The sequence below is a fragment of the Malus domestica genome, chromosome 17, assembly GCF_042453785.1.
Source record: "Malus domestica chromosome 17, GDT2T_hap1".
NCBI classification, from domain to species: Eukaryota; Viridiplantae; Streptophyta; class Magnoliopsida; order Rosales; family Rosaceae; genus Malus; species Malus domestica.
This window is the reverse complement of record NC_091677.1, coordinates 5,257,034-5,272,080: the sequence shown is the minus strand read 5'-3', so window position 1 is coordinate 5,272,080 and position 15,047 is coordinate 5,257,034. Positions and strand designations below refer to the sequence as shown.

General features: G+C 38.0%; 2 protein-coding genes across 2 annotated transcripts; one reads left to right on the top strand and one right to left on the bottom strand.

Moving 5' to 3' along the window:
• Positions 1–93: 93 nt before the first annotated feature.
• Positions 94–3,525, bottom strand: LOC103417086 (phosphatidylinositol 4-kinase gamma 7-like). The gene is made up of 2 exons (XM_008355290.4): positions 3,092–3,525; positions 94–2,500 (listed from the first exon to the last, which is right to left on the bottom strand). The coding sequence occupies exon 2, from the start codon at positions 2,248–2,250 to the stop codon at positions 331–333; it is 1,920 nt and encodes a 639-aa protein (XP_008353512.3). The 5' UTR covers positions 2,251–2,500; positions 3,092–3,525; the 3' UTR covers positions 94–330.
• A 2,805-nt stretch (positions 3,526–6,330) lies between these two features.
• LOC103411400 (O-fucosyltransferase 27-like) lies at positions 6,331–10,996 on the top strand. The gene is made up of 10 exons (XM_017325792.3): positions 6,331–6,878; positions 7,310–7,394; positions 7,792–7,862; positions 7,951–8,039; positions 8,141–8,384; positions 8,503–8,615; positions 8,726–8,816; positions 8,923–9,051; positions 9,245–9,795; positions 10,191–10,996. Exons 1-10 carry the CDS (start codon positions 6,678–6,680, stop codon positions 10,681–10,683), a joined length of 2,067 nt encoding a protein of 688 aa, XP_017181281.3. The 5' UTR covers positions 6,331–6,677; the 3' UTR covers positions 10,684–10,996.
• The last annotated feature ends 4,051 nt before the right edge of the window (positions 10,997–15,047 follow it).

Here is a 15,047-nt window from a genome sequence, read left to right as displayed (position 1 = left end):
ACTATACACCGAAACATCGTAGAATTTTCGAATTGTTAAATGTTAAGCAAGGAGAATCAATGGAGACTGAACCACATCAAAATGCATGCATCATTGCTTTCAAACGCCATCTGCATAATTTTCTCATGTACTTGCATATATATGCTTGAAACAACATTTATTCACTCTCTAGTCTCTACAAAGTCAACACGACTTCGAAGTTGTAAATCAGACTCCGGAAGCAGTTCTTCCCACACAAAAACCTTCTGAAAAGAAGGGGAAAAAAAAAACACCACCACCAAGCACCGTACCTTACAAGTACTCGGTTTATTTATCCAACAAAATATTGCCTCAAAACTGGCATGAAGTCCCTAGCCTCTGTCTCTGCCTCTGACCTGGATTCCCTGCTTTGCGATTAGCGAAAGCAGGACGGAGCAATCTCTGGAAATTCTCAAGAAACTGCATCCATTCCTCTTTGTTCATATCCGCCAGCTTCACGAAACTGCTGCTCACAGGTAGCTGCTCATTCACACTCCTGTTTCCAGACGATGAGCCAGCCCAACAACCGTTCTTTTGCTTCAAACCTAGGTGTCGCCAACTCTTCTTCTCACCAATGCTGATGTTTCTCAATGATGCTGACAGCTTGGAAACATTTGGAATCCGATCCTGCACCACACCCGCACATTCATCCAACCTCGAAGGTAATTCATTACCGTTGAGCCCATCCATGTCGTCCTCCACACTCTCCTCTAGTTTGGAAAGTTCATATCTTCCGTTTCCACCTTTTGATCCACAATGGAAATTCCTCTTCTCAGTTTCCATTTTCACTTCCGTGATTGGACTCAAATCTGACTCCTCCCCACAGTCTAGATCAAATTGAACCACCTCCTTGATTGCTTTTGGCACACAATATATATTCTCCTCTAACAGTTTCTTTGCTTCAATGCATATTACCTCAAGTTCACTCGGCTCCTCCTCGTGCCCACAAAATTCCCTACTCATCATCTCACCAATCTCGGAAAGACAGAGGCCAAAAGCTGCAGCTCCCTTGAGGAAAATCGTGCAAAGAACCAAGACTCGTAGGCATGCCTCTCGAATCATGGGCAGCTCCATCCTAAGCATATCAGAGTCTTTGAAAGGGTCAAGTTTATCGATATATGCAAGCTCATCATCAGAGAAAGGAATTGATGCCTGAGGCCAGTGTATCCACTCAAAGTATGGATCCTCCAAGCTTTCGGGCAGACAAAAGCCATGATCAATGGGTACAAGCTCCACCTGACCAAACTTCCCAGGACCATCAAGCTTCCTAACAAGAAGGTTCCCGGCATGCCTGTCTGTGTTAAGAATCCGGATATCTAGGATACCTATTCTGTGCACAGCAGCAACAGGGAAGCTAGAAGTCCCGTGATCACTGGCATCAAAATCATGAGGAACGAATTGCTGCAATGATGCAATCTTACTTGCTTGCTTTCCATTTTGATGCATATTAACCTTCACTCCATCATTAACATTAAAAACTGAATGCGTAATTTTCACAAGAGCAGTGGCAGGGACGTTAGCAAAATTGTTGTAATCAAGAAGGAATGCTGCAACTTCTCTAAAACCTGTCTCCCCAACGCGCACAGAACGTTTGAGACCTGGTTGTCCAAGAGCTTTCCCAACAAAACCTTTTGGGTTGTTTGGAGCATACGGTTCCTCATCCGTCGGTTTCACAATGGCAATATTTTCACCATCGCAATTTCTAAAGAAATATCCACCTCCAAGACCACTGTGAACAGGAACGGGATCAATGTCATTTCGTATAGCCTTCACAATATCACGAACCAGTTTTTTTGTTTTGGCAAACTGATCTGAGTATCCCAGTACCTCAATTGGACCACTCTGATCCCTCTGCTGAAGATCCTTCCCAGTAGGTGAGAGACAAGGGGTAGATGAGCTTCTGTGCATAAAGTTCTTGGTGAGAAGAAGCGGAGAATCATTTCTAACAATGCTGAGATCATTCTTCAACACCATGTCACCACATACCAATGAACTCTCATCAGTTGGGACATTTAGTGCAAGCCGCAATTTCCTCTTCACCGTGTGAGCATTGTCACTACTATCTAGCTCTATACCCAAAACAGAACCGGCTTCAGTCTGCACAAATACACGTCTCTTGCCAGAATTTTTCCTCTCAAACCTCTTATCCCCATGGTACTCACCATTAAGAGGTCCTTTGAAGGTTGCAACTGCCATCTGGTTATGTACAGGTTTATGCAATTCAGGAGACATGAAGGGAAGCAAAGAAGTGGCAATGGCAAGTTCCAATGCCGGCTGTAGAGGCAGCGGCAGCGGCAGCAGAAGAGAGCTTCTCTTTCAAGAAGATGCCAAACTCAAATGCCGGCACCAATTTACAGAGAATGTTTGCACCGTAAATAATCATAATCAAACCAAGTAGAAGACAACTGCGAGTTTCACATTGGAAAACGCTACATCGAAGAAGCCACCTACTTTTGCAAATTTTTCTACATTGGAGATAATGCTGGCCATTCCAACAGAACATATTCGTTAAAATAATTTTACGAATATATAAAAACTTCACAAAAGAAACCAAATTCTAAGTCCTTCTTTAAAACATAATACTCTCCCGAAATAATTCAATCATTATATATAAGCGAAAAACAACGAAACTCTCTTTCTCCGAATATATCCCCAACAGCAGTCTGCATCATGAAATTTCAATCCAAAAATGCAATACCAAGAATCGAATTTCAATTTCTTGTCCATTCAATTCCCGTATCCAAAAATTCTCATTTTCTATTTTACTTTTTTTTTAAATTTCTCCTCCAAAATCAGTAATTTTAGAAATTTCCAGCAATCGTTGAACTTCTCTAATGTACAAAAAGCTACGGAAATTACAAAAACACACAGATTGAGTGAATTTATTCTTTAAAAATTGTGGATTATTAGTATTTTGCAAGTACGAAATTCATAAGAAATTGATCACAGAATCTTCCGTACCAGCACAAACACAAGATCAAATGCTGATCGCGATATTTAAATTGCAAAAATTTGCTAAATAATTGTGTCTCCTGATGCTGAACGGAGAAAAAAAGCGAACGATGAGACTCACCGGAGGCTGCGAGATTGGGAACCGGACGGCGGAGCCTTACCGAAGATCCACCGCCGCTGAGACGAGAGGGAATCAGAGACCGACGGACGGCGGAGATTGGATGCCGAAAAATATCGAATGGCGCGATCGATCGGACCTCGAATCTGTGACAGTTCGCTGTCTCTCTCCCGCGTTCGGAGTTCGTATCATTCCCTCTCGCGAGAACCAGAAAAGGGGTTTAACGCAGTGAGTGAACTCGCTTTTTAAATTACGGGCAAGGACACTATGCGCGCGGTGATAGCGCCACGTGGGAGCACGTGGTTCGGATGTGATGGCTACGCGCCCTGATAACCAATGGCAGTGAAGGATACGAGTTGGCGAATAGCTTCCGCGGGGCGGTTGTGTTTACGGCAGTGGGTTCCGAGAAAGATCTAGAAACTGAAATTAAACAATTTGTTACTCTTTTTTTTATTTCTGGTAAGAAGAAGACGATTTATTTTTCTAATTAATGGAATTAACAGTTTAACACTCACAGTCACATATATTGTTTGAAAAATAGTGTCTCACACCAGAAATATAACCAAATAATATATATATATATATATATATATATATATTATACGTATAATGTTCACTTTTAACATTATCGAGGTCTTTTGTGTAAAATACAACCTAGTTATTGATGGTTAAATTGTAATAATAGCAGTAAAGTTGGTGATGGATCATTCAAGACCTAAAAGAGTACTTTTCATTCTAAATATAAAAAGTAAATAATAAGAACTTTAGAGCCTGTTTAGTGTTTTTACTAATAAAAAATTTATAATTTTTAAAAACCACTTGGATGAACTTCTCTCAATAACAATTTTTTTACAACCCAAAAACTTGTTTGGTATCGAACTTGGAAACTATTTCAAATCTTAAAGGATTTAGGCTATATAACGCAAAAACTTGCCTTGTACAAAATCATTAGGTGGTGGTGGTTGAGGGAGGATACTAAGGTCGGGTCGAGATCCAAGAAACGACCCTGAAAGTACTCACCAATACCCAATATCTTGACGACTTGATTTGGAACTCTCAATTTCACATTTTATACTATGAAATCATGTTGTCTTTAGGTGGGTTTTGTTCACATATATGGTGGTGGGTTGCAAATTTCAAATGTTGCCATTCAAATTTGGGTGATTAGAGTGAGAGGACGGTGGGTTGGGGATGGTGTGAAAAAAATATCTCTGCTGCCAAAAAGAATCTATGTCACACTCGTCGGAACATTTCTCTTAGTCGTCGGAAATATATCTTTTATCACCACGCAGTTACTCTCAGTTGATGTTTGGTGTTGCTAGCCTCGACGCCAAGGTCCTACAGATGTCACGAGGAAGGAAAAAAAAACAATAAAAACAGACTTTTGTTGTTCTCAAATTTTAGGCTAGATTTTTAGTTATTTTTTAGTTCACGTTTCGCAAAACAAGCTCATCAACAAGTTTTTGAGTTGTGAATTGAGAAACAATTTTTAAGTTAAAAATTTTAAACTCGAATAGAATACGAAATAGGTCCTTAGAGTGACAATAACAACACTCGGAAAATAACTCTTCTTCTTATGTTCTAAATCAAAACAAAAAGGCAGTCAAAGCCTTGATATGCTTCGCACCGTGCGTCGATGAAAACACAATTGCAACTTGCAAATCAGAGTGATTAGTATTTCAAGTCCCAATGGAAGAAATAATTTAACATGATAAAGTCGGAAATATGTACGTTAAATTTAAGGGATTAAATGAAATTAAATTAAATAAAAGGACAATTTTTTTTTTTAAATTATGGGAAAAGGACATAACTTTGAATAATCCATTTTATTAATCGATTAATTAATGTCTTCGTTTCAATTGTCTTTTTCCCTATTTCGTTTCTTTGACGAAACTACTAGATCTTTCATTTTCAGAGGTACCATTTCCACAACTTAATTTGTATTTATAAAACTCTTTTTTTCTTTTTCCTTTTTTTTTTCAAATTGAGTATGATATTTTAGTACCATATGTAAACTTTCTATCTACAATAATTAGAGGTGGATTGTCTGCCCTCCCATTTTCATACTCTTCCTATCCCTTCATGTTTGTGTGGTAATGGTTAAGACACGTCAACATTTTATATTGATTTTTTTATAAAAATAATAAAACAAAAAGTAATAGGAATATAAAATGTTGATGTGGCTTAACCGTGACCACACAAAACAGGAGGGGATGAGAAAAGTATAGAAATGGGAGGGCAAACAATCCACCTCCACAATAATTGTGGTAATAAATTTTCGCAATTTTCAGTATTGACGAAATTGTACCTACAAAACAAATAATACTTTTTAATCAAGACCAAAGCGACACATGTGCTCACAAGGTGAGTGGAGGGGTTGGCTAAATTTCCGATGCTCAAGTCAGTTACTCTAAAAAGAGAGACGAAGTTTAAGTTTTAAGTGCATAGCAAAAGTTTACCAAAAATTAGCATAGATAAAATATTTATAAAGAGATGGCTGGCCTAGGCATTGCACATCCTCATGCCACTCCTACTTGTTTTGATGTGTAACTGATTAGCTATACACTCGTTATGTGACGAAAGATACAAATACAATCGAAGAATCTCTACCATTTATCTACATCATTGCATTATCAGTTTCTTCTTCCCCATTGAAATTTCAAAATGAAGCAAAAATCTATGGTGACCTAATCGCTAAACTTTTCCTTGTGCCCACCTTATCCTTCCACCCAAAAGCTCCTTTCTTTCCTTTTCACACAAACACCCTTTTGTCTATATTCTACCACACACACACAACCACAACTTCTACAAAAACCCTACAAACGAGAATAACTTACATATATTGAAGGGGTGTGCTATTCACACACCTCATTTTACTTCTTACATACTCCTTGATAATTTTTATCCGTTGATCTTCTTCAATTCATCTGATCCGATGGTCGAAAACTAAAAATGTGTGTGATAAGTAAAATAGAATGTGTGGATATCACACCCCATAATGAATTATATCACTGCGACATCTCGGTTCAATAATACATTGTTATATGAAAAAAAACGTACACATCAATGTACTGTTAAAGCAAAATATAATACAACGATGAACACATACTATATAAGTCATTTTCTCTGTAAACCCAAAGACATAAAGACACAACCTTTACATCACGTGACTAAACTCCAACACCATCTTTCCCACCTCGCTTTTCCAATCATACAGCATCACCAGATACATTCAACACTTCGCCATCGCTTATCCTACACCCTCCAGCCCTCATTTCCCAATTGGGTCTGACGATGATATACACGCGCTGCAGCAGAAAGTGGGGTGCCATCAGACAGCTATTTATTAAAAACGTCAAATATTTAATGTAATAAAATGCCATGCCTGGTCTCATTCAACTCAAACACTCAAATGTGGTGGTGTGTATGTGCATCTCACTCGCACGTGCCGCATCATCTCCCTCTCTGTGACTTTTCCTTCTACTCAAACAAAACCACTTCTCTCTCTCTCTCTCTCTCTCTCTCTCTCTCTCCCTGCTTCTGCAAAAACCGGTTGCAGTTGGAGTTCTGATCCTGAAGTGGGGTTTCAATGAAAGGGGAGGGGAAGATGGTGTTGAGGTCAAAGATGAAATGGGTTGGACTGGTTGGTCTGTTTCTTTCAGCTATCTCTCTCTTTGTGCACTTTCTGCTGGCCAGATTCACAGAAGGGGCTGCTGCTTCAGAGTTCCACTCCTCCATCACAATCTTCCCCAGAAGAGCCATTGGTGAAAGCTTGAATTTTTCCAAGACTGTACGTTTCACTTAACCCCCCCCCCCTCAAAGATCTCATCTTTCTCAAGTTCATCTGCTCTGCTTAACTGCTCTCTCTCTCTCTCTCTCTCTCTCTCACTCATATTTTTGTGGAGTTTGAGTCCTGAGTGCGTTTCTGTTTCTGGGTTATGTTTGTTTTGTTGTTTTCTTCTGGTAAAGTATTGTTCTTGCTCTGAAAGTGGCAATCATTGTTGTTTTTGTGACATTGATTTTTTCGGGGATTTTTGTCTTCGATATTAAGGGAAATTCAGACAGAAAATGTTTTGTTGGTTTTCTGAAATGGGTTTGGTTTGAGTGTGTGAATTTAGTGTGGATCCGTTTTTTTTGTTTTTTATATCAATTATGTTTTTCATATCAATTTTGTTGGTTTTCTGAAATCAGTTTTACTAATCCTTCTACTTTGGTGTGCAGAGTCCAATGTATAGAAGGCTATGGGGTCCGGTTCGGCATCTCGAATCTTTGCAGCCGAATGCAAATCCCAGAGGACATTATGCCGGTTAGCCTACTTTTCATCTTGCTATAGTGATTTCGATATCGGTTTAATGCTTTCTGGAGTGGAGGCATATGTTAGACAGTTATTTCGGTTTAAGGATTTTCTCTGCAGAATCAATGCTACCAAAAAGGTTGATGATAACACTTCTTTCTCTTAAGAAAAAAAAAAGTTTAAAATCTTACTTTATGTCGGATTATAGGTTTAACACAATCGGTGGGGTCCTTGGTTTAACTTGATCAGTGTTATTATAATCGTGATTAGCGCAGAAGGATATGCTTTATGTTTAAAATTTTGTGTATGGAAACCTTGAAAATAAAAGTGTTCAGGATGTTTATTTATCTATTTGAATTGTGAACAAATATGGAATCATTCTAAAGTGAAATGTGTTTGTGTGTCACAGAACCCGATTCAGATACCAGCAGGTTTATCTTTGTCAGGATACAAGGCGGATTTCATGAGATCAGGAATTCGGTAAGGGGTTCATGGTTTAACAGCCTGTTCTCGATTGTATTCAATTGTCTTAAAAGTTTACAGCTGCAGCATTTTATTGGTTTTTCAGATATGTGATGTAGTTGTGGTTTCTCGGTTTCTGAATGCAACGTTAGTGATTCCTGAGATCCAATCAACCACAAGCAGCAAGGGCATAAGGTTTACCTTTTTGGACAATCATTACAATCTCGGCTTTGTTTGTTCGTGCCCTAAATTGATGTATTCAGTACTTATTGTTTGTGTCTTATGGTTTTACGTAGCTCTCAGTTTAAAAGTTTTGCCTATCTCTACAATGAGGACCAATTCATGGCAGCCTTGTCAAAAGACGTCAAAGTTGTGAAGACGCTTCCCAATAATCTTAAAGGGCAAAGGAGGAAAAAGAACATTCCGGTGTTTAAAGTGCCTTACTCTGCTTCACCATATTACTACAAGAACAATGTTCTTCCAATTTTGAAGAAGCATTTAGTAGTTGAACTAGTTGTGTCTGAAGGTGGATGCTTGCAGGTAACAGTGTCTGCTTTCTCTATTGCACTGTACTCATAACTTGAGTCTGTGGAAGTGAGTATTATATTTCTTTGTTTAATGATATAACTGTTACTACCTTGTTTTGGATGTAATGTAGGCTATCCTGCCACCTGATCTTGAAGAGTATCAGAGGCTGAGATGTAGGGTTGCTTTTCACGCCCTTAGGTTCCGGCAGGAGGTCCAGGAACTTGCCACCGAAATTTTACAAAGGTCAACTACCAGCATCCGTTTACTCTCTTCTCTCTCTTTCTCAATGTGTGGTATCTAATTTTTTTCTCATCAGCATGGCTTTTAACACATAATATTTACTACCTCTTTAGATTAAAGGCTCCTGGACAGCCATTCATAGCATTTGACCCTGGCATGACCCGGGAGACTTTGGCATATCATGGTTGTGCTGAACTCTTCCAGGTATTTGCTTTGAACCATTCATAGCATTTGACCCTGGACTGCATGATATATTATTCTTTTGGAACTCTTTCATAGCGTTTGATTTTCATATGTTTGTCTTCCCAAGGATGTACACACGGAACTCATTCAACACAAAAGGCAATGGATGAGAAAACGTGGAATTGTCAAGGGAAAGCTTTCGGTGAATTCTGCAAAACAACGCCTTAAAGGTTCTTGCCCCCTAATGCCAGAAGAGGTAAGATACAATATGGCTACAAAACAAAAATAATGGTCATAATGGAGATGAAGTGAATATTATAAAGTTAGTTGTAATATATACTGCCAGTCTATTTAGCATAGAATTAACTCGCCAAAAATATCGTCTACATCGTTTAATAAGAAATGACTTCTTATTGAACCTTTTGTCTATATTACTTGGATCTGTACAGATTGGTATTATTCTTCGTGCATATGGGTACTTGTGGGACACAATAATATATGTTTCGGGGGGAGAAATCTTTGGTGGCCAAAGGACGTTGATCCCTCTTCGTGCAATGTTTGAAAATGTCGTTGATAGGACTTCCCTCAGCATGCCCTGGGAGCTTAGTAGGATGTATGGTCGCGAAGCTAACCTAGTCGATCGCAATCCCGGGAGTCCACCAATGATTGAGGAAGAGATGAAAATTGAAGCATGGAAAAATGCAGGTCCTCGTCCTCGCCCACTTCCACCACCCCCGGCCAGGCCCAAATCCTATAACATTGAAGGTTGGTGGGGTTGGGTAGCGGAGAGTGATAACGAGCCTGATAGTACAGTTATTGAATTGAGGACCAATGCTCATAAACTTCTGTGGGAAGCAATTGATTATGTGATATGCGTTGAAGCTGATGTGTTTATCCCTGGATTTGATTTTGATGGTAAGGGACACCCAAATTTTGCGAGCTTGGTAATGGGACAGCGACTCTATCAATCAGCTGATTCAAAGACATACAGACCAGACAGGTACGCAGCTTATCTAGACATACGTGTTTGCTCATTTGCATGATTAATAAATGGAAGGTCTTTCACTGTTTGTAGTTATTTTATGACATAAACTATGCATGTAAAATTTTCTCGTATCGGGATCAGGATATGAGATTTGAAACATTTGAGCTGTTAGATTAAATGCATTGTAGTTTATTTTTCATGTTTCTTTCAAAGCTTGATGTGTTTATGGACACATACTGACAAGCGGCTAGTGAGCACAATTTGGTCAATACACAGCTCTTTGTGATCATTAACCGCAAACTAAAAGTACTATGTGTATCTAAATATTGAGAAATTGCTATATTCGGTTGCTCCCTTGATGACGAATGTCTCTGTTTTCTCAAAAATTCATTGTGTTTTTCCGAATGTAGAAAAGAAGTCGCCAAGCTTTTAGATGAAATTCATGACCACCTATACCACGCAAACCATACTTGGCTGATGTCAGTACGCAAGCATTTGAGAAAGAGATTAGTTGATGGATTAATAGAAGCTTCCGCAAGATCAAAGCCGCTGTCTTTTATTTCTCATCCAATCCCGGAATGTTCTTGCTTAAGGCAAGATCCTGCTGGAAAATCAATCAATGCCACGTCATCACCTCATGCTTCAACTCCTAGTCATTCTCAAGTTCTTTCTGCTCTTGGAGTCGTGCACTATTGCCCTGCTTGGATGGAGAATGACTTGACATTGCAGTCGAAATCAAAAGACAAGGAAAATGAAGAAACTCTAGATGAAGACGACTCCACCTCATCGGGGTTGTTCTTCCGTAAAAATAATGGAGATCATGATGGTGGTAATGGAGACATAAGCAACAAAGAAGAAACTCAGTTGGAGGATCAAGAAGAGCTCGAGGGTGGAGAAAGGTAGCGGGCTGATTGAGTCGCATCAATGGTCTGCAGTTCTGTACATAAAATATATCTTCATTAGTATGATCCAAGCAAGTTTGGAATCATCTCCGACTCCAGTTTCAAACGGAAAATGCAAGTTTTCTAACTGGGGTTCAAGAACACGAGTGACCGCGCTAATTTGGCCGTCTTTGAAGCACTCACTCAACTCTATTGGATTGTTTAAGCCTCTTTTAGGTAAAATATAGTCATTATTTAACCACCCAGCCAATTTTGATGTAAGCTGATAAGTTCTGCATGAAATTCCAGCTTTAGTTTTTGTCTCTTTCAGGAAATCTCTAATGTTTCTATAAGATTTTTTACTCTGCTTCAAACTGGTACAAATATTGAAGTTTGTCCAGAGCAGAAGCGGAAATGTCTTTCTTAGACTTGAATTAATTCTTAGGAAAACTAATGAAAATGGCTTGAAAATTTGGAGTTTTAACGATAAGAACAAAATAAAGGGTAAAGTGAATAGTATTAGGATTGATTTTTTAATGTAAAAATGTGTTATTTTATTAAAGTGAACAGTAATTAGAGTTTTTCGTTAAAGTTCTTTTTCCATATCTTTGTCAGAAAGTGTTCACCACTACCTACTCTACTCATTCAAGAGAAAAAACTTGTGTAGGGACAATCAGGTGAAATCAATGTGTAGTCGGGTGAAATTAAAATACAGAAGATCTTATGTTCTTACACGAGCTAGGTTGCATGGATACTCTGAAACCCCAAAGTATCAAGAGTGTTGGACACTCTGACATGCCAACACACCCCTTTGGACACGGCATGAGCTTTTTGGTAAATTTCAAAAAACATTGTGAGGCAGTTTTGGAAATATAAAGACATTTTTGGGGCAGTTTTGTAAATATCAAAACTGTTGGACTCCATTCCATATTTTGGTTAAGTGTTTTGAATTTTTGATTGACTATTGTCTATTGCAAAAAGGTAGAGGTTGATTAATTTGATTGGGTGTGAATAATTTGAATTAGATGTTGATTGGATGTGTAATTTTTTTAATAAATGTAATATTCATTATAAATTTATTATATTTGATCGCTATGTTCTTTTCTTTATTTTTTTTAAATTTACGATGTCATCATATCTGCATGTCGTATGTCGTCATATCCGTGTCTGCAACACAGTACCGGAGTTCTTTACCTCGTTCAGATATGAATTCCACGTATTGGTCAAATTTTTTTCATGGTCAAAGTTGACGTGGGGCCTCAGAAAGATGCACAAGTGGGGTTTAAAGCTCATGTTGGTTAATCTTTGTTTGCCTCTCAAGAAAATCTGTGGGTTCCCAGAACGTGCTCAGAAATATGGGAGAGACATGGGTCAAAACTTGAGCTCCAAGAATACTAAGCTATATATAAGCAAAGATAGAAGTCCAAGTAGCAGCAAAAAAACCAGGAAAAACAACAATCTCATCAGCTCCTTGCCTTCCTTGTTGAATACTATTCATTTGCTTCTACTTCTCCAATTTGAAAGCCTCTTTTCAAACCAAGTTAAGATCAGAATCATGAGTAAGAATACCGTGAGTTGGTTCATGTCCTTGATGGGGTTGTTGTCCCGTTGCTTCCGTGGAGAGACGAAGCGTTCGAGGAGCGGAAAGCAGGAGGATGGACCGGAGGCGTGGAATGTAGCCGCTGCTAAGCACTTTTCATCTGCCCCGAAAGTAAGAATGGGCTAGTTTGGACTTGAACTTGTGGCATGCCAAAGGCTCAACCATATGAATCTCAACCTGTTACAAACATTGCCAAGGAAGAAGGGTACTATGGATCTCTCACTTGAAGCCTAAGAGATCTTTTGGAAGTTAATTGTTATGTGAAGGGATAACAACACACTCTTTTTTCCTCTTACACACTCATCTTTACTTCTGGTCATCTAATTAAATAGATCAAACGGAAGCAAATGGGCAAGATTAAACAAGGGTGTGTAAGGAGAGAAAAAAGGTACATGACTATTATTTCCCGTTATTATGATCCAATGCTAGAGGAATTATGTAAGACATGTAATAAGCCGCATTAATTGTCACACTATTGATGTAGGAAGAATAAAACTAATGTAAAATATTATCTCAAATGAAAACCTTTTAGTTATATGAAAACATGGTAAAGTAGTTGACGCTCTGTTGGTTAATAACATTCATTTTTGTGCTCGGATAGTCATTTCTCCACTCCCCCTTCCCAACATCACTTGTATCATTAAAAAAGAAAATCGTGTGCTTAACTTAGGGATGGCAACGGTTCGATTTGGGGACGGAAATGCTATATACATCCCCATGACCACGAAAATTAACCATATCCATAACCGCAAATTAACCATTGGGGATTATCCATAACCATATCCACCGGTTAACAGATTTTCAATCGGTTATTGGTTATATCCATCTTCATCAAAAAATTTAAAAAAAATTATATTCATTCAATTGATGCACTATAAATTTTAGTAGATACTAATTCCATCATTAAATAGCAACATCCAATTACAAAAAACATAATAATATATTTGAAGTTGTTTATGATAAGCCAATATGATAAATTGGTCCAATAAAAAAAAGGACAAAAGCAAATATGAAATGAAGACAAAACAAATTGATTCAATGAATTAATTTCTTGACAATGAGACTCTTGAAGAGAGATGAATCTGATAAACTTGGAACATTTGATAATTGATATATAAAATGATTCAATGAATTAATTTGGTTGAGTATAACAATAAGAGTATTTAATTGATGAGGTTGTTGGTATGCCCCCCATGCATGATGTTTGGTGCATAATAAAGATAATATAGGGTTTGATGCATGCATAATGAATTAGTATAGGGACAGGGTTCAGTAAATTGAATAAAATTATATTATATATCAAATACACACACACAATATATTCGGGTCGGATTCGGGGACGGATATGAATTGGGAACCCCTATAACCATATCCAAAATCATAACCGAATAAAGTTCACGGTTTTTCCCCATATCCATACCATACCCGAATTTTCATATCCAAATCTAATCCATTCGAACGGTTATCAGGTTTAACGGTTAGAATTGCCATCCCTAGCTTAACTACAATGAGCATTCATAATTCAAGGACATTGTTTGGTAAAAAATATGGGTTATGTTGGCTAGTCAGGACGATCTTTCTGCTTCATTGCATCGATGACTCTTGCACTCGAATTTGAGTCCCTTACTCGTAAATTGGAATAGGCGGTAAAGTTTGTAGTGAACCGTGGGCTAATAAAGTCGAGTCTAAGCCCAATCACTATGGTGTAAAAATTTAATAGTTTTGAGTTTGTCTAACTTTACTGCTTCGTGCAAAAAGCAAGAAGCATTTAATTTCTTATGAAATCTAAAAGTATTTAAAAAAAAAACGTTTTTCAGTCATTTAAATACAATTACAAACTCATTATCACGTGTGCAACATAAAACAAATTAGGACCAATTAGGCGTGGTGGCGGGCGGGTCACATTATAAATAGTGGCGGCCACTATGAGAATGAATTTAATGAATAAATTAATATTAATTGTCAGAATAATTATGATTAAAACGTTTAATAATTTAATTAATAATAAGGTCTCTTTTTTTAAAAAATAGTGATTTTAGGAATAGAAACAGTGGGAGCCGCCACCTAGGGCTCCAAATTTCGGAAAGGAATCCGATCATTTCCATTAAATTTACCCGATCATCTAATCTAGATCCTTAAAATTTGATCTAACTGTTAAAGTTATTATAATTTAAAAAAAAAGCTTTTTATTTGTAACCGTTGGCTTAAATTTCAAATATTCGGATTGATTGATTGGATGGATTTGGTGGAAGGGATTTTGATTCCCAAATTTTTTTTCATGGTCAAAGTTGACGTGGGGCCTCAGAAAGATACATAAGTGGGGTTTAAAGCTCATGTTGGTTAATCTTTGTTTGCCTCTCAAGAAAATCTGTGGGTTCCCAGAACGTGCTCAGAAATATGGGAGAGACATGGGTCAAAACTTGAGCTCCAAGAATACTAAGCTATATATAAGCAAAGATAGAAGTCCAAGTAGCAGCAAAAAATAAACCAGGAAAAACAACAATCTCATCAGCTCCTTGCCTTCCTTGTTGAATACTATTCATTTGCTTCTACTTCTCCAATTTGAAAGCCTCTTTTCAAACCAAGTTAAGATCAGAATCATGAGTAAGAATACCGCGAGTTGGTTCATGTCCTTGATGGGGTTGTTGTCCGGTTGCTTCCGTGGAGAGACGAAGCGTTCGAGGAGTGAAAGGCAGGAGGATGGACCGGAGGCGTGGAATGTAGCCGCTGCTAAGCACTTTTCATCTGCCCTGAAAGTAAGAATGGGCTAGTTTGGACTTGAACTT

Excerpts from the sequence above, each read along its gene's own strand:
- LOC103411400 (XM_017325792.3), top strand. The coding sequence starts at position 6,678 with ATGAAAGGGGAGGGGAAGATGGTGTTGAGGTCAAAGATGAAATGGGTT. Across the intron at positions 6,879-7,309 it reads GCTTGAATTTTTCCAAGACT|AGTCCAATGTATAGAAGGCT; the intron begins GTACGTTTCACT and ends TTTGGTGTGCAG. Across the intron at positions 8,616-8,725 it reads GCCACCGAAATTTTACAAAG|ATTAAAGGCTCCTGGACAGC; the intron begins GTCAACTACCAG and ends CTACCTCTTTAG.
- LOC103417086 (XM_008355290.4), bottom strand. The coding sequence starts at position 2,250 with ATGTCTCCTGAATTGCATAAACCTGTACATAACCAGATGGCAGTTGCA.